At 32.2% G+C, this 21,601-nt stretch overlaps 2 protein-coding genes and 1 pseudogene across 8 annotated transcripts; all 3 read right to left on the bottom strand.

Moving 5' to 3' along the window:
- Nucleotides 1-11,302: 11,302 nt before the first annotated feature.
- LOC111299618 (3-dehydroquinate synthase) lies at nt 11,303-14,650 on the bottom strand. 4 transcript variants are annotated; one of them, XM_089747602.1, is made up of 10 exons: nt 14,530-14,650; nt 14,113-14,366; nt 13,604-13,770; nt 13,047-13,145; nt 12,848-12,916; nt 12,653-12,779; nt 12,449-12,552; nt 11,955-12,122; nt 11,703-11,781; nt 11,303-11,616 (listed from the first exon to the last, which is right to left on the bottom strand). In XM_089747602.1, exons 1-10 carry the CDS (start codon nt 14,592-14,594, stop codon nt 11,489-11,491), a joined length of 1,260 nt encoding a protein of 419 aa, XP_089603728.1. In that variant the 5' UTR covers nt 14,595-14,650; the 3' UTR covers nt 11,303-11,488. The 4 variants fall into 4 exon arrangements, with proteins under 4 accessions (XP_089603728.1, XP_022750650.2, XP_022750651.2 ...); XM_022894915.2 differs by having other exon boundaries at nt 12,449-12,538; nt 12,639-12,779; nt 14,530-14,649; XM_022894916.2 differs by having other exon boundaries at nt 12,449-12,538; nt 12,639-12,779; nt 14,113-14,387; nt 14,530-14,645.
- Nucleotides 14,651-14,967: 317 nt separating this feature from the next.
- On the bottom strand, nt 14,968-17,285 carry LOC111299619 (uncharacterized; annotated as a pseudogene). Its single transcript, XR_016329883.1, has 5 exons — nt 17,150-17,285; nt 16,998-17,047; nt 16,002-16,125; nt 15,807-15,902; nt 14,968-15,696 (listed from the first exon to the last, which is right to left on the bottom strand). The product of XR_016329883.1 is annotated as an uncharacterized LOC111299619 (transcript).
- On the bottom strand, nt 17,214-20,551 carry LOC111299616 (HIPL1 protein-like). 3 transcript variants are annotated; one of them, XM_089747604.1, is made up of 5 exons: nt 19,523-20,551; nt 18,930-19,108; nt 18,488-18,720; nt 18,099-18,236; nt 17,214-17,345 (listed from the first exon to the last, which is right to left on the bottom strand). In XM_089747604.1, exons 1-5 carry the CDS (start codon nt 19,959-19,961, stop codon nt 17,225-17,227), a joined length of 1,110 nt encoding a protein of 369 aa, XP_089603730.1. In that variant the 5' UTR covers nt 19,962-20,551; the 3' UTR covers nt 17,214-17,224. The 3 variants fall into 3 exon arrangements, with proteins under 3 accessions (XP_089603730.1, XP_089603732.1, XP_089603731.1); XM_089747606.1 differs by lacking the exons at nt 17,214-17,345; nt 19,523-20,551 and adding an exon at nt 19,192-19,234 and having other exon boundaries at nt 17,770-18,236; XM_089747605.1 differs by lacking the exon at nt 17,214-17,345 and having other exon boundaries at nt 17,770-18,236; nt 18,930-19,642.
- Nucleotides 20,552-21,601: the final 1,050 nt, after the last annotated feature.

Raw genomic sequence — 21,601 nt, 5'->3', positions numbered from 1 at the left:
TTATTGGTCTTGGACTTAAAATGATGAAAAGAAAAACAAACATGAAAGATCTTAGCATTACTTTTTAAAAGTTAACAAAGGCAAATAAAAAAAGATGAGAAAAGCATGACAAGACATTAATGTTGCAGACTTTTTGAAAAAAAAATATTGTGGTCAGATATTAAGAACATATTGGTCATATAAGAATTCTGATAAAAGAAGCCAAAAGTGAGAGATTTTGAGAACTTTTTTACTACAATGATAATTTTGATTGCATTACATGCATTGCATTTAGAGCACTCAGTACATGCATCTATGAGCAGTTTTAATAAGGACAGAAACTTTTTATTTTCTAATGAAAAATAAGATCAAACAAAAGATTTCAAAAGAGAAAAATTTACTTGTTTAAATAAGAGAACTCGATTTGAAGAACAGATGAGATTTTAAAGTTGTTGCGTCTCTGCTGAGAGGAGCTTTTCAAGATGAAATTTTAAAGTTGTTGAGCCTCTGCTGAGATGAGCTTTTTCAAGATAAGTTTTTAAAGTTGTTGAGCCTCTGCTGAGAGAAACCCTTTTAAGATGATTTTTAAAGTCGTTAAGCCTCTGCTGAGAGGAGTCCTTTTCAAGATGAGAATTTTTTTAAAGTTATTGAACCTCTGCTGAGAGAAGCCTTTTCAAGATGAGATTTTTAGAGTTGTTGAACCTCTGCTGAGAGGAGCTTTTTCAAGATGAAAATTTTTAAAGTTGTTAAGCCTCTGCTGAGAGGAGACATTTTCAAGATGAAAATTTTTTTAAAGTTGTTGAGCCTCTGCTGAGAGAAGCTTTTTCAAGATAAGTTTTTAAAGTTGTTGAACCTCTACTGAGAGAAGCCCTTTTTAAGATGCTTTTTAAAGTTGTTGAGCCTCTGCTGGGAGGAGCCTTTTTTGAGATGAGAATTTTTTTTTAAGTTGTTGAGCCTCTACTGAGAGGAGCTTTTCCAAATAAAAATTTTAAAGTTGTTGAGCCTCTGCTGAGAGGAGGTTTTTCAAGATTTTAAAGTTATTAAGCCTCTGTTGAGAGGAGCTTTTCCAAAAGAGATTTTAAAGTCATTGAGCCTCTACTGAGAAGAGCTTTTTCCAAGATGAGATTTTCAAAATTGTTGAACATCTACTGAGAGAAGCTTTTCCAAAAGAGATTTTAAAGTTATCGAGCCTCAAGTGAGAGGAGCATTTTTTTATTTGATCCATTTAGATTTCAGACAAAATTATTGTCTTTGTCTTTGTCCTATTATTGATTATCAGTAATGGGCAAAGAAGGGCAACTGTGGACATCAAATTTGTCCTAAAAAATAATATTATTATTATTATTAAACACAAAATACAAAAAAATACCAAATAATACAAAATACCAAAAAAATATTAAAAAAATAGAAAAAAAAATAAGGGATGACAGTGGTGCCTTCTCCGACACCACTACTACCATTCCCTACCACCCATCCCTCACCATGCCCTACCTCCACCCCTCTGATCACCTAACCTTACCACTGCCAGATGTTGCCAAAAAAAAAAATAAAAGAGGCATGGGGCTCATGCTTACACCCTATGCCGAGCTCTATGCCCTTTCTTCGAGCACATGCATGGCCGGAGCTCATTAAATAGAGCTTTTAGCCAAACCAAAAACACAGACTAAGAAAGAAGGAGAGATTCTACCAAAAAAATAAAAAAAAATCAAACAGTCCTCCCCGTAGAGAAAAACCCAGCGTCGAGCTTCCTGCAGGAAGATGAAAAAAAAGTTAGTTTAAAAAAAAAAGTCAATACAAAAAAATATATAGTTTCACCGAAACTTTGAAAGTAGATCTAGGGAAGTGGGGACTCTTTTTGGTGAAAGGAAGGTCGGATCTATGTTAAGGAGGTTGAAAGGAGTTTGTGGGTATTTTTTAAAATTTTTTACACCGTTGACGGTGGTCGAAGTTCGCCATCGACGAGGACTGTGGTTGCCGTCATGACAGACGACCATCGGCCCCAAGTCGGTCAAAAAAAAAGAGAGAAAAAAAATAGGCTTTTTTTATAGAGGAAATGAAAAATGACTGAAAAAAATTGAACCTTTTATATAAACGGTGAAAATCAAAATGACGTTGTTTTAATAAACGCCTAAAACGATGTCGTTTTAAGCACCCAGGATCCGTGCGTCAACCAATGACCCTACCAGGGGCCCGCGCATCCGACTCGCGACTTGCTTCTCCATTAGCCTCTGACGATCTGATTGGACTGAAGCCGAACCGCTGAACTTGAATCGAATCGGTACCGAACCGTTGAACCAAACAGATCGTGCTCAGACCGAGCCGAACCATACCCAAACTGCCTGACCAAACCGTCGAACCGAACTGCGTGTTGACTGAACCGTTGATCGATCCGGTTCAGGTAAAAAAAAAATTTTTTTTAATTTTTTTTAATTTTTATATATTATTTTATTAATATTTATGCATATTAAAATGTTTATATTTGTTAGATTAAATGATGAAATATGTGGTTAAATTTTTTTTATAATTTTGTTAATTTTTAAAATAAACTTTAAAAATAAAATAATATAAAAATAAATTTAATAATGATACTAAACTAATAAAAAATGTAGGAAAAAAAAATTTTTATCCGACGATGAGATTCAAAAGTATTCCGAGTAGTGATGCCTACGAAATCTCTAAGTGAGAAGATTTTTTTAAAAATACTACCAGTATATTGGAGTATTTATAAAAAATTTTCAATACAATAAAAATTTTCTTTTTTTTTAAGTAATAAATAAAAATTGATTAATATATTAAAAATATAAGTAATAAAAATGAAAAGAAAAGAAATTTTATCCGATGATGGGATTCTAAAAGTATTTCGAGTAGAGATGCTTTAAGATATCTCTAGGTGAGAATATTTTTTGTAAAATATTACCAGTGTATTGAAATATTTATAGAAAATCTTCAATATAATGAAAATTTCATTTTTTTCTTCAAAATTTTAAATAAGAATATTAATAAAATCATTAATAAAATTTCTAACAAAGAAAAAAAAATGTGTGCATCAACATGGTAACATTTTGCATTGCATGTATGACATTTTTTACAAAAAGTAAATTTGAGCTTCCGATGATGAGATTCTAAGGTATTCCGAGAAGCGATGCCTAAGAAATCTCTAAGTGAGAAAAAGTTCTTCTAATGTTACCAACGTACTGGAACATTTTAAGAATTATTTCAATAAAAAAAGTTTTAATTTATTTTTCTCGAGAATAAATTTTTTTTCTAATAAATAAAAAATCAAGGAAATTATTTTTCAAACACCGAAAATTAGACTATTTTTATCAAATCAAAGGATAACACGTTGTTAATTGGTACTGTTTTTAATGGGCACTGTGGGGGTGCTAATCCTCTCCACGCGTAATCGACTCCCGAACCCAAACTATTTCGTAGACCGTAAAATTATCTTTTTAATAAATTTTAATTAATTTTAAAACTTTATTAAAATGATATGTTTTAGTAGGTGGCCAATCGCACCTAGCCAAAAAGATTGGTGGTGACTATTATTTTTTATTTCGTTTCTAAATTCATCGGGCGACACAAAACCGTTATGACAATAACCCAATACAAGCACATCGTAGATTTGGCCTCCGATCGTCTGTCATTGCAAAATATGTAGAAAAAAGCTACTAAAAGCTTTAAAAAATATGCTCAAAGATGGAGAGATGTGACCCTCTAGCCACCACTCACAAAGAAAGAAATCAGTATTTTGTTTGTTAATACCTTTCGAGCATTTTATTATAACAAGATAATTGAGAATGCCACAAAGAATTTTACGAACATGGTAATTTTTGGAGAAATAATTGAGAATGCAATCAAAAGTGAAAAACTCAATGACATAAATATGAAGAAAGATAAGGCATTCAAGAAAGAAAAAGATATGCAAACTGTAACTCATAAGGAGCAACGAGATAATGGTTTTGTCCTATATTATCCTTACCCAGTTTACCACCCTTACTATCCTACCATAAATAATGTCTTGCCAAATCTTTACCCAAACCAATTAGGGGTTCAAACAATCTTTCACCTCCAAACACTTACATATATGCTGCAACCAAGCAATAAATCAAATCCTTTTGAAAATAACAAATAAGGGGTAACAAAGCAATAATAAAAATCGTGTCAACTTTATTCCCATATCTTACACCAAATTGTTGCCCTAACTTACCCAAAATCAATTTTTGAAGCCTGTGCGTCTAGAACCTCTTCAATCTTTTTACCTAAAATGATATGATCCTAATGCAAAATATGATTACCATAGTAAAAATCAAGGCCACTCAACAAAGAACTACCCCGCACTGAAATACAAGGTTAAAGATATCATTAAAGTTGAAAAAATAAAGTTTGGAATGAAGAGGGATCATCATGCCATTTAAGACTCTTTACCTTGATATATTTTTTAAAAAAACTGAACCAAGGATATTAAAGCATTGATATGAATAATTTTGATTCAATGGTTAAAAAAGGAATTGGAGAATGGTTCTATGGTTTTTGTCAAAAAATGATGGATATTTTGTTCAATGTTACAAAAAGATTGATTGATTCAAAATAAAAAGTGTGACCCTTCTGTTTCCTTTTTAATCTTTCACTTTTATATTGGACATGCATATAAACTTCATGACTCATATAAAAGTTGAAATCTGAATGCTAATTGAGACAATGTTTTTTTTCCATTTTAAAAAAAATTATTTTCCTTTCATAATAAAAAGTCTCAACAAAATTTAGTGGTCGTTATTATGAATCTATACAAATAAAATATTTTCATGTCCTTTTTATAACCTAAAACCACTTGAAAAATCTTAATGCTTCAAAGGATACAAGTTTGAACTTTGCGATACCTCTTATCAAGGCAATAAATATTGAAATGATCAATTTGGAAAAACCTTCTAAGTTCTTTGAAAATTAGACAAATATAATGCATTTTTTTTATCTAGATGTTGGTGATTTGGTAGGTGTCAAAGCTATGCTTCAAATACAAAGTCATACACAAATGCACTATTTTCACATCTAAGGATATATTGATAGAAGATCATGATTTCCTATTACCCCAAGATTACTTGGTTTATGCCACTATCTAATTTGGTGATGAAGTGCACAATCGGGACCTAAATGAATCCTTTTAACATGATTTCCATTATCACATAAACTTTTTTGGCTTATCAAGATAGGACAAAGATTGGTTGTCATATGAGTTGTGAAAACAAAAAGAAAAGAAAAAAAAGGTCGATAGTTACATCATGCACTTTAGATATTCAAATGATCGAAAAAAAAAAGTGATAAAAACCAAAAAAATTTATGAAACAAAGAATAGAAGGATGATAAAAATAAATTTTGAATTTTTCAATGAATCACTCTTCAACACAAGTGACAAGGCTTGAAATGACAAATGACCACCTTTTTTTTTTTCCTTTCACAAATAAGAAATTATCCATTTGCTATCCCTTCGAACCAAATGAATTCTTTCTTAATGAATCTTGACTACGATCACCCTCTACAGTAGGAAAAAAGATAAAGAAAAATCTATTTGATGAAATCATGTTTCAACAACAAAAGAAAAATGCCTTATGTTGTAAGGGCAAATGTTAAATAAATTAAGTTTTAGAAGTTTTAAACATCTTTTAGCAAAAGTTGAAATATGTAAAAAAAAGCAAAAAAAAAAATGATACAAAAAAAAAGAAAAATAAAGAAGGAAGAAGAAAGAAAATGATACGTTGTTAAGACTAAAAAAATAAATGCTCTAAGTCTTTCGTATGATATGAAATAATCCTTGGTCTGATCACCTTCAAATACATGTTTTCGACCTATTTATCCATTCTATCAGAACCTCGAACCCTGACCTATGTTACATACCTCAAAGAGTTCATTTCGATTAAATATGGATATTTGAATTGAAAAGTTTATTCCTTGCAAAATCCTTATGATCGAATTTGCTTTTGCCTTTTTTTTTGGCTAAATTTTCTCTTTCATAAAAGTACTTAAGTGCACAATAAAATCAAAAAAAAAAAAAAGAGAGAGAAAATAAAAGAATAAAGTTCTAGAGTGAAAACAAAAAAATTGGCAGTCTATAGTAGAAATAAGATAGCAACAAGAAAACTCATTATAATCAATGATTAAGATATGTGCAAGGGCTATCATAAAAAATCCTAGCATGATCTTGAACCTACCATAGTTGGTATTGACATCTATTAAAATACCATATTGTAGTACTGAAAAAAGTGTCAAATCTGATTATACCTCATAAAAACCTTCTAAAGGAATTTGTTGTTGAGCTTGGATAAATATAAATTCAATTTCCCCCATTAAATCATAAGGTCCCTTTTGATAATCAAGACCTCAATATGATAATTAACCATCCAAGCCATTTGAAAAGATGGAATTACCACTCTGACCAGACATGTGCATAATAATGATCACCAATTTTTTTAGAGACTTAAGAGTCACATTGTTTCATAAAGGTTGACAAAGGTAATTTTTTGTGAGGCATTTATCATTAAAATAAAATGTTTTTTGGGAAGAAAAATAAAATTTTGAAAAATAAGTGGCACCATAGGAAGCACTTTTAATCAATTGAGTTTCGCCATAGTTTGATGGTTTATTTTCTTCAATTCCCTTTCATCAAATTCAAGCTGATCATATGTATGTTTGATCTAAAGATGAAAATAAAATGGAAAGAAAAGTCGAGAAATCCAAGTAATGAAGAAAGAAAGCAACAATTGATTAAAAATGAGCAGCAAAGAAAGGATTTGGAATTGAAATGAGATGAAAGATTCAAGATTAAAAGAAAAGAATTTTGGAAAATTTAAGAAGAAGATTTAGATATTTTGACTTGGGTTTTTTAAGAAAAGAAAATTTTAAACATTTGTATTTTTTGACTTTGCTTTTACATCATTAGCTTGCTCATCATTGATAGTGATGTATGCATTGGCATTTTTGTAAAAGACATTTGCATCGCATTTGCATCGCATTTGCATCATCATTTTAAGAGAAGACATTTGCATCGTAAGGGTTTCGCCAATTTTAGAAACATTAAAGAAGAAAAAGAAAAGAAAAGGGCAAAAACATATTTAAAAGATTAAAAATTTTTAGTAATTTCAATGAAATGGCATAAGATGAGAGCTTTAAGCCAAAACTAGTTGGCATGAAAATTGTAAACTCAGCGAAATTGGTATTAGTCAAGAAAAATGTTATGATAAATTGTTTTCAAAGTATTCAGTGGTGATATTTGAGTACTAAAATATAGATTTCATTTTCTTCAATTATGATATGCAAGCCTGTTTTTAAAATAACTCGATGGTGATATCTGAGTATTAAAAGTTTGAATTTCATCTTTTCGATGGTGATATCAAATATTAAAGCTGAAATTTTATCTTCTCGATGGTAATATTCGAGTGTTAAAGCTAGAATTGTATTTTTCAGTGGTGATATCCAAGTGTTAAAACTTGAATTTAATTTTTTTAGTGGTGATATCCGAGACATTTTCAAAATCACTCAATGGTGATATTCGAGTTTAAAGTTTGAATTTGCATTTTTTCTCTACGACTGCATTTTCTTCAATAATGATATCCGAGTCCTCGATGGTGATATTTGAGTTTTCTTCAATGGTGATATCCGAAGTCATTTACATATTCTTGATGGTGATATTCGAGTTTTTTTCAATGATGATATTCGAAATTATATGCATTTTCTCAATAATGATATCTGAAGTTATCTACATTTACTTGGTGGTAATATCTAAGTTTTTAATGGTAATATTCAAGTTTCTTTTAGTGACGATATCCGAAATCATTTAAATCTTCTCAATGGTGATATCCGAGTTTCTTTCGGTAGTGATATCCAAAGTCATTTACATTTTCTCGACAATGATATTTGAGTTTCCCTTCGATGGCAATATCTAAAATCATTTACATATTTTCGATGGTGATATCCAAGTTTTCTTCGGTGGTAAAGTTATTTTTTGACAGTGATACCTATGCTTTTGTTTCTATTTATTTTTGTTCATAGCCTCTAATTAAAAAAAGCTTTTATATTTGATTTAAAAAAAATTCAGAATATACTTGTCCAGATAAAATTGTTGTCTTTTTATCTTTGCCCTATTTCTAATTCTCAGTAATATACAAAGAGATGGCAGCTGTAAACACCTAATTTTATTAGGATTGATTGAAATTAAATCAATTGCATTCATGATTTTTATGTTTCCATTTTAAACTCATTCAAGTATTTTGATCATGTTTTGAATTATTATATTAATTAATTTATAAAAAGTTAAAAAATGAAAAAAAAGTCAAACAAAAAAAAAAGAATATTTCAAAAGATGGATATGGCAAAATCTTTGATGAAATTAAAGTTCAAGCTCTACCCTATTTTTCATGGCCAGTCAGCTAGCTAGTTGACAAAATAGATTGTGATCCCTATAATTAAGAGATTTGGTCTAGATTTTAAGGGGGATAAATTGATGTTCAGAATTCACAAAAAAAGGGGAAGGCTAACAAGAACTAAAAAACACATTGCCTAAACTGAATCCAAGCTCTTCATTATCAACACCCTAAGCTGAATCACCTTTGTCGCCACCATTTCAGAAATAAAACTTGCCAAAACCCATCAGTAAACCCCTTTTCTGTCCAACACCAACCTTGATAGTACCCTATCCTACAAGATTGGAGCTTTATCAACCCAGCACTAGTTTTATCAAACCAACACCTTGATCAACCGCACTCTTACTACTATCTCCCGTCACCTAAGTAATCTAAATGCCATCCTACTTCTATTCGAACCCTTTTATACCCAAATCACCAACAACCAAATACAATCTCCAGAAAGTTTCAACAACCCATTAAATTGAAAACCAAAAACTCTCTTTTTGTTTTTCTAAAACCGAAAATCATACAAAAAAAGCTTTGCTTCTTTTTTCTTTTTTGTCACCAAAAATAAGAAACAAAAAGCACCAAAAATATCACACAAAAGAAAAAAGGAAAAACCACATCTCTTGAAATGGGAAAAGCAGTGCCAAAAGTCATAAAAAAAAAAGGAAAAAAAGACGCAAAAAAGGAAAAAAAGCCATGGGTTTTGGTTTGAGGAATTCTAAGGAGTTTAGTGGCTAGATTTAAGAAAGAGAAAAAGGTTTTGGCTTGGGAGAGACATAGTGGAAGCTCAGGCTGCTTGGCATGAAAAAGCTAAGACTTTTTGAAAGTGAAAACCATCAAATTTAAAGTTAGATCTGAGAGTTTTGATTGATTTTTAGGAAAATCCAACTTAAATAAGGGAAAATGGAGAAAAAATGACATTTTTAGTACTTTTTAAAGAATTTTCAATGTTGGTGACAGGTGATCGACAGTCGACATGGTAATCGATAGCTGTGTTGGCAACTAGAACAATAGCCAAAAATTACCTAAAGAGATAAGCTCTCTCTTAGAGAGAGAAAAACAAAAGAAAAATAAAATAAAATAATTTTGGGCCTTTTACAATGCTATAAAAAAAAAGACTAAAACGTTGCTATTTTAGGCAAGAAGGATCCAAACATGAACTCGGATCTGACCCAAGGTCCACGCAAGCCGACCTGTGACCTATATCTTTTTCAACCCTTGACTGGTCTAGCTAAATTAGTTTTGAACTAGTTTTGAATCGCCTTTTGAACCGTTGATCAGAGGCATTTTAAGTATTTTCATCATAATTTTTTATTTTTTCTACTCAATTTTTTATATATTTCTATTATTTAATCTCTGATTTTTTATTATTTTTATTTTATTTTTATATAAACTCTTGATAGAAAAGTAAAATAAACAGTAAAACATATAAATTATTTTTAATTTAAAATATTGCTAAAAACTAAACATAGGAAAATTTGAAATTTTAATTTTCTCTTAAATAATTTTCAAAAATAAAATGAAATAATAATAATAAAAATTTTAATGAACAAGAATAAAGAAAAATATAAAAAGGCAAAAAAAATCAATAATAATAAATAAATAATTAACAATAAAGTCCCAAGTAAAGATTTTATTAAAAATATTTACACAAAGAAAATTTTTTAAAATATTCTAAAAGTGTTAAAAATATTTCAAAATTTTTGAAGTATGAAAAAAAAACATTATTAATAAGAATAAGGTCACAAGTGGTGATTTTTCATACAAAAAAATTTTAAAAATATTCTAAAAATGTTAGAAATGTTTTAAAATTTTTTTCATAAAAATAATAAAAACAATACTCACTTCGAATAAATAACAAGAATTAAATAAATACATAAAGAAAAGAATAATAACAATAATAATAAAATCACAAGTGGTCATTTTTAAAAGAAGTATTTTTTTAAAAAATTTTACCAAAAGTGTTGATAAAATTATTTGAAAATCTTTTCATAAAAAATAAAAAAATAAAAAATATTTAAATTGTTAAAGTAAATAAAATGTTACAAAAATAAAAGTCATGAGTGGTGGCTTTATTAAAATTTTTTAGGCAAAGTATTTTTCTCATAATATTCCAAAATGGTTGGAAATATTTTGAAATTTTAACCAATAATTTTTTTTTAATTCAATAATAAAAATAAACAATTAATATATATTACTAAGCAGATTAAAACTTCTTTCGATGATGAAACTAAATGGGAATTACAAGCAGTGATCTTCTTCTAAATTTTTAAAATTATACCATAAGTGTTTGCATAAGAAAATTATAATCTATTTTACTTTCAAAATATTAAAATAAATCAAACAACAATCTTTTCAAGTAAATAAGTTTTTTCTTTTTAATATTCTTGAGGTGAAAAATTTTTTTAATTTATACCAAAAGTGAAAAAAATAATTTAAATTTTTTTTAATATTTTAATAATAAAAAATAAAATAGCAATAAAGTAATGGGTAAAAAAAAAACTATTAAAACAAAGATCATTTTAAGATCATTTAAGATGAATTACTACCGTTTTCGAGCGGACACTATAAGAGTATTATAATATTCTACAAGTATTACTGTACTTTCAAATTCAACCTCAAATTCGTAAATTAAAAAATAAAATTGATAATTAATTATATTTATACAAAAAAAATTGAATTATATCTACACAAGAAAAATTAATGACGACTTTTCACTTTTCATATCTAACGATCCAAACCCTGAATGGATACATTGTGACAGTTAAGCTGTGAATCTCATGAGTAATTATTTCTGATGATAGTTATTTATTGAATGATTTAGCATGCGAATCTCATTAACTGTTTTCTCCCATTCATTTCTAGGAACGTCATACTGTTAAGCTGTAGTTTGGGAATTAAATATTTCAACAAAAGAAAAAATCTTTCTCAAACACAGCATATGCTGCTATTCACTACAAATATCTAGTTTTAATTTATAATTGATTGGTTGAGTACTTCATGAACAAGACAGATACTGGCATTTTGTACACTGCAAGATATGAAAGGACTCCAACTGGATGGAAACAATCCAGGAAATGAACAAGTTTCACAAATATCATCTTGGTCATTCAATTTTCAACAATGAATTCTTGAATCTCTATTCCGGTATGTCGGGCACCACCTTGTAGTCTTAGCAATACCTCATCCCCAGCTTTTAGTGAGGTCACAGGAATCACATTCTTCTGCATTCTGTTACCTGTGAATAGGTGGGCCAAGTATAAATGGGTAAGATATGTACTATCCGAAACTTCCTACAAAAAATAAGCTACCATCAAAACAAACCTTCGTGTGGACAAACCAAAGCAACTGTTTCTGCATTCTGTAGAAGGATGCTGTATACAGTTTGATCATTTACATCTCTCTACAGCAAAAGTATACAGTAATGTTTAGAATACTGAATATAGAGTTCAATATAAACCTTCTAATCTTTAAGAAAATGAGAGTAGAAAGATTTCAGCATTATGTAACATAGATGATTGAAACAACAATAGGAACGCGTAGAATTGTGTTGGCAGTGGTATGCGATATACAGACCTTTGCTTCGACAAGGATAAGTGGTCTGGTTTCAATCTTAACACGGCCAACAATTGCTGTCCGTAGTCCTCCCTTTTGATCAACCACAATCACCTCTTTGCCTGCTTTTAACTCAGAAAGGTAGCTAGTTTTACCTCCAGGGAGAGCAACATAAGCATGGACAGGCCCCTGCATATTTCCATGGGATCTTTGTTAAAAGAATTTGCATTTAAGAAAGAACACTTTACATAATTGAGATATGAAAAGGCCTATGTATATTTCTGGACACACAATACATTGGAAAAAAGATTGTGGATTAGGCAGAAAGTACATAACATATGCAAGAATACTGCCAAAGTAGGAGATAAAGCAGTAAGCAAAAGAAAAAACTACAGTAAGTGCACTGCTCTCAATAAAAGGATTGATCCCTTTCTGCTGTAACATTTTCAGAATTTCCAGTTTAAGCTAAAGAAATCCCTTTTATGGGTATACTCAAGTGAGAAGGCAAAACTTACTGCATTGACTCGGAAAGGTCTACTCGCAATGTAATTCGACTCCAAACATTCTGAGTGGACAAGAAAGAGTCCTCTAGCAAATGATCCAACCTGTTGAAGAGTTACTTACATTAAGAGCGACAACATCAGATATCATCTCAGTAATAAACACCAAGTGATAGTTTACTATAACGAGAGATTACAAGCATACCAGGAGTCCCTCACCAGGTCTCATGAGGCTACAAAGATCCACACAAACTCGATCACCCATTCCAACTGCATGAACTTGAGTTATGGTGACCTTAGTCAAGCTCAATCTATTGTGAACTTCATTCCTTCTGTCAAAATACTCCTGAAAATTCAAAGCATGTTAAGGAACAATCCTTGATAACTTAAGAACCCTGACCTAGCACAAATTACCTTCAAGTCAAGAACTGCTTTGACATCGTCGACTTTTAAAACAACCCCACCCAGCCCATGCTCCAAGGCCTACAAAGAAGAGATGGTTATAGGATGGAAAATCAATTGAAAAGCCAAAATGACTATATACAAGGAATACAAATACTACAAAGATATACTTGCATTTTCTGTGCTTGATTAAGGATAACTTGTGAGGTACCTCAAGAAATAATTGTGCTTCAACAGGTGATTTTGAGACAGCGAACACAGTCCTTTGACTGCCTTGGAACTCTGCCACAATATTTTCTGCAGGTATCACCTAGAAAAATAAAAAGGATTATGATTTATGACTAGAAAGTAGTTACAATTTATTTGACAAGATATGGTTATACCTTCAGAGTTCACAATCGGACAAAAGAAATATGACAAAATTTTAGCTAAGCACAAGGAGATAACTTCTTATTTTAGCACTCAATCACATCCATCTTATGTATAACTTAGCCACTGAACTGTATTAGAAGAATATAAGAGAAGAGTTAGGAACACTGCAACTTTAGTCACTTGAAACTTGTATGGTCTGGTAAGCTATTGCAAGTCTGTCCAGAACTTTTAATAGGATAGCTCCAATCTATAAATGCTGTGTTCAAGTTGTTCTAACTAATCTGAAACAAATAAATCTATCAGACTTCTATCTGTCACTTGTAATGTAGTTCAATGTGATGATGTGGGACTAAATCTTTAAAACATGAAATTTGCAAACAGTTCACAACCTCATACCTGCCAGTCCAGTAAATCAATGACAACATTCCCTGCATGTTTATCCTCAGGCTGGAGCTTCTTTAACTCTGCAGGAGTTGAAACCTCAAAAATTGTAGCAACCCTTTTGCCCGCACCATCGAAAATCCCTCCCTCTTTAATGAAAAGAGGATCAATGAATGCAATTGCTGTAAATTCAACAACCAAACCCCCAAAATTGGATACAATCATACCAACCTCTATGAAACAAACCATATTCTTCTCACCAAAAGCCCACACAAGTTACTCCATCGCTTGCATGTTCCAAAAATATAACAAAAGAAATCATTCTCTCATTTTAACTAACATTACTAAAAACCCATCTACCAAAAGAGAAAGAATTAGCAAGTTACATACATAGGTTATGATTATAATGGTGAGTTTTTACTTTTGCACAAAATTAATATTACTAACAACAATGAACATCAATTAATTTGAATTTTAATGCAAAAATTCAAAAGAGAAAAGCATGACAAGTTGAATTGCATTACATGACCATTCAGTGGCAAGCCCTTGATTCTGTGAAGAAAATATGATGGTGTTCCATCCCCTTTCCACAGCAGCAGTCATGACTTGACTATTTTCAGTCCATATCCACACACTCTTTGATTGCTCAGACATTGAAGTGGACACTGGTGAATCAGAAGCAGCAACAGAACACATTCTAACAATTGAACTAATACTCAAATGGGTTGTCTTATTTTTGCTATATCTTCTCAAAGACTGAACCTTTCCGTGATTTAATCTGCAAAGTTTCCCATTTTATCTGCATTATTAATTAGTTCAAATATGGTGAATTGAATTGAGCCATAGGATTAAAGGACCCGAACAAAGCGCAATGAAGCTAAAGAAATGATATTTAGAAGCCTTCTATGAAAGAACACAAATATTTTAGGACATATAAGAACCTGAAGCAGGGGAGCTGAATTGAGATTCTGACTAGAGGGATAGAAGCAGAGGACAGTGAAGCCATCGCCTTTTAGCTCATGCTTCTTTTTGAAGTGGTTAACTATCTTTTGCTTTGGAGTTTAACTTGGACCTGTTTGTTGGGATTAGTCCAGACTGAAGCTAAATGGGTGGGCTTTCATTTGTTTTCCATTATGTTATCAGCAAGATTTTGGGCTGCGTAACTTAGATTGGGCTTTTTATGTTTTTGACTCTCAGGTCTTTGGGGGTATATTGCTTGTTGTAATCTGAAGTGATTCCTTGATGAATATTACTGTAGTGTTTATTTAATTGATAAAAGCATAACAAATTTCTGTTTTGATTGATCAAGTCACAAAAGTAATTACCTTTTAGAAACAATTTTAGTTCCCATCTTCGAACCTCCAGAATCAGACTGTTAATGAAGAAAATCCGAAAAACTACATCATGGTTCAAGTCTCGTGAGGAATTACAACAATATTTGAAAAACTCAGTTTCCTTCGTAGGAAATGGTTTTATGACTGTGATCAGATTTGTCTATGGAGCAATTGAAATTTTGAAAAGAATGTTATGCTGGTAAGGCTTTTCAGGGGTAACAATTTGTGAAGGGAAGTTAAGGTGATTGACTGAGTCAGGGAATCCTTGAATCTCCATAGTGCTGCATGAGCTTTATAGACAAATCCACTTTTTCCCTCCACAATCTTTATCTTGTTTCCTGTATAAAACTGCACACCAGGTTGATTGGCAAACAGCTCCATAACTCTTCCACACTTGTTATCCTTCACCACAGCTACTTTCTTCAGCTTTCCTGGAGTGCCATCAAGGGCATAATTAATGTCATAACCTTCAGGAAATTCCTTGATTCTGCTTCCAATTGTGTTAGGTTTGAGGAAATCATATGGGGTTCCTTTCCAGGCAAAAGTTTGCCTGTGGGAATAAGCTGGCTATCAACAGGTGTGTAGTGGAATGCGAAAGCTGGATTTCTTTAGACAGAATATCACCACCGTCATGGTTACCAAGGTTCCAATGTGTATGCTGAGCTAGATTCACAGGAGTAGACTTTTTTACAGCTTTGGCTTCCATTGTCACACTCAACTTGTTCTTAGGAAGAAAGGTGTAGCCCACTGTGACTATAAGTTCACCAGGAAATCCTGTGAAAATATACAACACATCAATCCTTCGCAATGAAAATGATCATATTTCTTATTTTCATTGATGAATTTGGAACATATGGATTGGAGAGAAATAGTCATGCACTAACCTTCTTCACAATCATAGCTGTCATAGCCAAAGACAATGAAAGGAGCATGACCATCTTTCTTATATTTTTTCACTTTCCAGACTACATCACCAAATCCTTTGGGGCCACTTAATGTCATTAAATCAGACGAGAAAGTTAAGGAATTTCAGGAACTCTCTTTTTTGAAATTAAGGTAAGAATGAAGAATTAATTTACCATGAAGCATGTTTTTCCCTTCATTAGCCACCAGCTTATATTGGGTACCATTCAAAGAAAATTTTGCTCCTCCAATTCTATTTGCAACCCTTCCAACAAGGGCACCAAAGTATGCGGTATCATTCTGCAAAAGTTTATACCGAGTTTGAGTAAATAGAGAGGAGAAAATTAATGAAATAATAGCTGAACAACACAAATAAAACATAATCGGATGTTTGATCGAATAAAGTAGTTCTAATTATTACCAAATGAAAACCTAAAATTGTGAAGAAAAACTGTTATCAGATCAACCACCAACAGGAAAAGAAAAGGAAGAACTTAAAATTCTCTCATCTCCAAGATTATAATTTATAATTATGTTATTCGCTAAAAAAATTTGAACTTGAAACTTAATTCAATTAATTCTATGATCACCTTAACAGATGTCATCCAACAATTATGAATTCAAATTTTAATACTTAAAATATTTTTCATTATTTTCAGACTGCAATGTCTTTTATATTATGTAAAGAATCAAAGGCTATAAAAGTTAATTAAAACCAAAACCCAGGTTTTAATTTGGTCAGATTCTTCAAAATGAAAATAGAATTTAAGATTAATCATGGTTGGCTTAAATGACAAGGAAAATGTGCTATTTTTTTGTTGTTTGGATTCGAATATACTAGGAGACTGTGAAAATTTAATTTTTCATAAATTTGCTAAGCTAGCAAAGATAAACTTATTTGGATTGATTAAGAAAGAATATATTATGTATAAAAGCCGTGAACCCATTGCCGCTTAAAATAATGTATTCGAGGGACATATTATATAGACAATCTAGCAGTAGCATTTGGTCTACAAATTTTAATTTCAAGCCAGGACTCATTTTAGTTTGTTTGAAGAGAGAAAGAGACATCACTGTGAATTTCCGCGAGAAAAATGTGATTTTCCATTGACAAGGCAAAGCTTAATCAAGATGCACGTAAAGTCTTCAAATGAAGAAATTGAAAAACTCACCATATAGTCCTTGACGGATTCATACCCAAGAGCAATATCACCCAGTTTCCCTGAAAATTAGCAGGAAAAAATGAAAAAATAAATGCACAATATATAAGAGAGAAATCCACCCAGATAAGAAAAATGCAAGCCAAAGAGCCCAGGGAACAAACCTTGTTTGTCAGGGAGAACAACTGAGTTAATAGTTGCACCCCAGTTGGTGAATTTAACAGACATATCCCCTTTCTTCAGCTCATATATTCCACTGCTTCCTTGGGTAGAGAGTCATTGACAACCAAAAGAAACCACAAGCAGGAAAGAGAACAATAAAGAAATCTTCTCCATGTTTTCAAGCAACAACAAAGGAGTCTGACAGATGATTTCCGGAGGAATTTATAAGAATAACAAAAGTCCATGATTCATGAACAAAAAAATAGGAAACTGAAGAAAGGTTATCATTTATTTAAATGTAGTCAAAGTCAAATTGTTCTTAGAAATGCCTTTCTGGTTCCCTAGCTTTAACTGCATTACTGCATTCCTTTTACTTGCCGAAGAGATTAGCTTTCAAGCAATCTTTATTGTCCAAATTTGGGGTCCCCCCTTGGACCATTGTCCATATATATATATAGCTAAATTATGCTTAGTGATTGCGGACTTTCCACCTCTCATTTTAAATGATCAGTAGATTGAAAATGTTTTTTTTTTTTTTTTTTTTGAGTGCGGGGGGTATCCAAACTATGACTAAACTTAAGACTATAATGAAAAATGAACAAGAAATAAGAATCCATGGAAATGAGAAAGAACAGAGATTTATATATAACACCAAACATTCTCTTCCTCTTCAATTAGCAACTTCCTAGTGTAGATTACAAGAAAAAGCTTAAGATTACCAAAAATGAAACACAAGGAAAGACTAGCAGCAATGTTAGAGGATTGCTCAACTTGCTCCCAGTTGAATGGGAAGAGGAAGGAGAAACAACAGATCCAGGACCAGTAAAATCTGTAACATTTTCGCTGGAGCAAGGATAGTTGCAGCGACTAGGACGAACTATTCTATATACACCACTGCTAGCTAAAATTAAGATGTCTTTCCTATTATCCTGCCCAAAGGAGAATACAAACCCCAATGCTGGAGATGTTGACTGAGGCTGAATAGTACATTGGATAGGAGGAAGCTGAGTGCTAGTGAAGTTTCCACGACCTTCCTGGCTTTCTGTACCCGCCCAAATATCATTACCATACAAATCTGCATAGAGGTACCTACAACATGATTCATAAGTAATTAGGCCAAGGTAATTGGCATTGTTCCAAAAATTAAGCGCCTCTATGCTGGTAAGTTTGTAGCTAAACGAGCTCCATCAAGATTGACTACACCCTGCCAATAAGCTACTTTCAATCGGATTGATACAAAATATAATACTGGAAACTAAAGTTCATGTCCTACAAGGATCTTTTGTTACAATGCAAAGTTCTTTCTTGTCAATAGGATAGGTAGATTTAAGTTAACTCACCTTCCATACAAGCATGGATCAGCCATGGATCGATAGAAATAACCACCAGTAATTGATGTTGATCCTTCAACTTTGTTTACATCAGAATGGTTGTATCCCATTACTGGGAAGATTGCATTAATGGGGCTGGCAGATTTATTAGCCACAGAGGAATTGTATGAGAAAGGGGCATCATAAACTGGCCAACCATAGTTTCCTCCCTTAGTGACTATATCCACTCCCTCATACTGGTCCTGTATAAGACCAAAGACGTATTCATTACTAACAAGGGTTCGTAATAGCTGATTGAAAAAAGAAATATGCAAAAATGAGCATTGAAAGTTGAAACCGTGAGGTTAGCAGTCCAGTTTTGAAGAAGTTAGAAGTCTAATTTTCAGTAAACTGATGCATTAACACTGTATTTAACAAAAACCTCCAGGTGAAGCAACATGTAAATCTTAACCTGACCAACATCTGTACATAGGAAGTAGGAAGGCCTCTCAGAATCAAAACTACATCGCCAAGAATTTCTAAATCCCAAGGCCCAAATTTCTGGCTGCAATTCCTTATCTTCAGAAGATGGATTATCTTTAGGAACAGAATAATCTCCCCTTAGACCAAGGTCACTGATAGTTTTTGCACCTGCAAAGTTGAAAAATAGAGCATAGGATAACACTTTAGTCATGAAAATCAGATTAGAAGGGAAATTTGATGCCAATACTTAGTTGGTATGCTCTCTATGTCAAGTCTCATAATCTTTCCAAGCAAAGCTCTCTTTGTTTTGTGAAAAGTTGTAAGGATCACCTCTGCCTTCCTCATCTTCCATCATAAATATAAAAATCCATCTTTGGGTCCAAAGAGAATCTTACCACCATGATGGGAGCTGAATGGCAGTCCCATGGTAAGTATTCTTCTTACTTCTACGGGTCTAATACTCGTAACCTTAAATCAAGTCAGATTGAATGACGACGAAACTGGGGTAAAAATCATGATAAATAACTGTTACAAGCAGAAAAATTTTTCAAATTTTTACCGAGTAAAGATTTGATGTGGTACCATTTGTTGTGAACTCTGCTATAACACTATAATATTGGCACGGTTGAGCCCCACTGTCTAAACTTAATTTGGAAGGATCACATCCCACATCAGTGTTGCATGAACATCCTGGCCATTGAACCTTGTCGCAGTTAAATGAAGCAAAGAATCGGCCATTATTTTGGAAGTTTGGATGAAATGCCTTTCCCATCGATCCAAGCTCAGCATCAAAATGTACTTCATCAGTCAAATCTAGAAAAGGATTCGATTCATCAATACCCAATATTTCTCCTGATCCCTCCTCAGGAACAGTTGCCAACCAGAATTTTCCTGCTTGGTTGGACAAAAAGACGCGGTTCGAACCATCGGGATGAGCCACCATATTAAGGTATGATCCATTCCCTATTTTCTCAAGGCAAACACCACTAGGAGGACTGAGACTTTGAGAATTGTTTAGCATAACTGGGCTTCCAGTAAAACATGTTGCTCCATCATCAGAAGCTCCACCAAATTCATCACCAAAGCACCCTTAGATTGCCATAGATCAGTCAGATTGGAGGTAGAATTAATAAATATATCACCTTTTGATTGCAATGCAGAAGGAGAACTTGTGATGGATATTATGGCATTTATCCCAAACTTTTGAAGAGAAGTCAATTTTGGCAATCTCTGACTGGCTTGAATTTGTTGAAACTGATTCAATTCGATAGAGCTCCGCTGAAAATTGGTCACATCTCTGCAATCATATGATACTTAAACCGCTTTAAATTATTGGAAAATGAATTAAAATCTATAAATACCTAGAGCAAATAAAACTTAACAATTTCTGCTTCTTTTTGAGCCTTGCATGCTAACAAGAAAATAAAGGCCTTACTTTCAGTAGTTGTACTTGTGCATTGGAAAAATGCTCAGAGATAAAAATCGAACTTCTTTTAAGCAATATGACAATTCGCAGATATATTGATGACAGCCAATGAAGGCAGATCTGACCAAAAAGTTCATCTGATAACCTTAATCCAATCAATTTTTCAGCCAGTTCATGTTGGATTTAAGAAAGAAAAATTCATAGGTACCATGTATTACAAAGAGTTGAGTGCCACTCTTACTGAGCAGAGTATTGATTTAAGGAGAGAAGCACAACAAGAATCAGAGACATTCATTGACTTGAACTGATTCCTCAACTGCAGATCCTCAGTGGAATTGCAACAAACACTTCCTTTGTGCTGACAAAAGGAAAGAAGCATCTTAGAGGTAAAGGGTGCTCCTGTTTCAACAAAAAGATTATCAAATTTTAATATGGTTTTTTTCCAAGAAGCAATATAATATAACAGCTATTTCAACGAAAAAGATTGCTATCATCAATCAAACAGAACATTTCAGAAAATGGATCACTATATCAGAAAAAGACACATACCGAAGTTTGTACAAAACGGATGTGAAGAAGAATGACGGCTAAGCAGAAGCAGGCAAGAAAAGCTGAAGATTACAGTAAGAACACCAGCCATCTCTTGGAGACAAACTGAGTAGAATCAAAAAGCAACTTTGAACAAGCATCAGCTTCTGATCTTCTTCAACAAAGGGTTGAGAAATCTTTTTGCAATGAAACCAATTAAACAAGTAAGCACAAAATGATATTGAATACTACAAATATATTTTTCAGTGTTATCAACTACCCAATGAATGTTGTTTCAACTCCGTATCCACAAACTTAAGAACAAACTTTTTCACTCAGTTCTAACAAAATGGATTATTAAACATTGATATGTTATTATAGCAATGCAGCTGCAGCATATAATTTTCCGTCTGCCATGGTTGACCTTCCTTGTTTGCTTGAATCTTAAATGTTACACCAATGTAATAGAAATAAGGAAATGGGAGCAGAAAATCAATTTGACCTTAGAATATTGAATAATATAAACAACAAAGAAATAGGAAGTGGGGTTTGATTTCGTCATGTTTATACTTGTAGTAGAAAAGAGAGTAGGAGAAATAAAAGTAAAGTCAAACACTCAAACTCAAGGTGCTTTTGGTGATTTGTTCTTTTTCCTTGCAGCAGATCTTGCAGCCTTGACTTAAACTGAATTGAAAGATAGAAGTTTA

The sequence above is a fragment of the Durio zibethinus genome, chromosome 18 (genome assembly GCF_047325235.1).
Source record: "Durio zibethinus cultivar Kanyao isolate XHJ-2024 chromosome 18, ASM4732523v1, whole genome shotgun sequence".
Taxonomy (NCBI): domain Eukaryota; kingdom Viridiplantae; phylum Streptophyta; class Magnoliopsida; order Malvales; family Malvaceae; genus Durio; species Durio zibethinus.
The sequence above is the reverse complement of the archived record's forward strand: the minus strand, read 5'-3'. Positions and strand labels throughout refer to the sequence as shown.

Bases quoted from the DNA above. Each gene is read 5' to 3' on its own strand.
- LOC111299618 (XM_089747602.1), bottom strand. From the start codon at position 14,594: ATGGCTTCACTGTCCTCTGCTTCTATCCCTCTAGTCAGAATCTCAATT. The intron at 14,367-14,529 runs GTTCTTATATGT...GAAACTTTGCAG, and splicing joins ATTCAGCTCCCCTGCTTCAG to ATTAAATCACGGAAAGGTTC. The intron at 12,780-12,847 runs GTAATTTGTGCT...TTGAATTTTCAG, and splicing joins AAGCAGTTCTTGACTTGAAG to GAGTATTTTGACAGAAGGAA.
- LOC111299616 (XM_089747604.1), bottom strand. From the start codon at position 19,961: ATGCTAAACAATTCTCAAAGTCTCAGTCCTCCTAGTGGTGTTTGCCTT. The intron at 19,109-19,522 runs GTACCACATCAA...TCAACTTTGCAG, and splicing joins AGCAGAGTTCACAACAAATG to GTGCAAAAACTATCAGTGAC. The intron at 17,346-18,098 runs GTTTGTATTCTC...ATCATCTGTCAG, and splicing joins TCAACATCTCCAGCATTGGG to ACTCCTTTGTTGTTGCTTGA.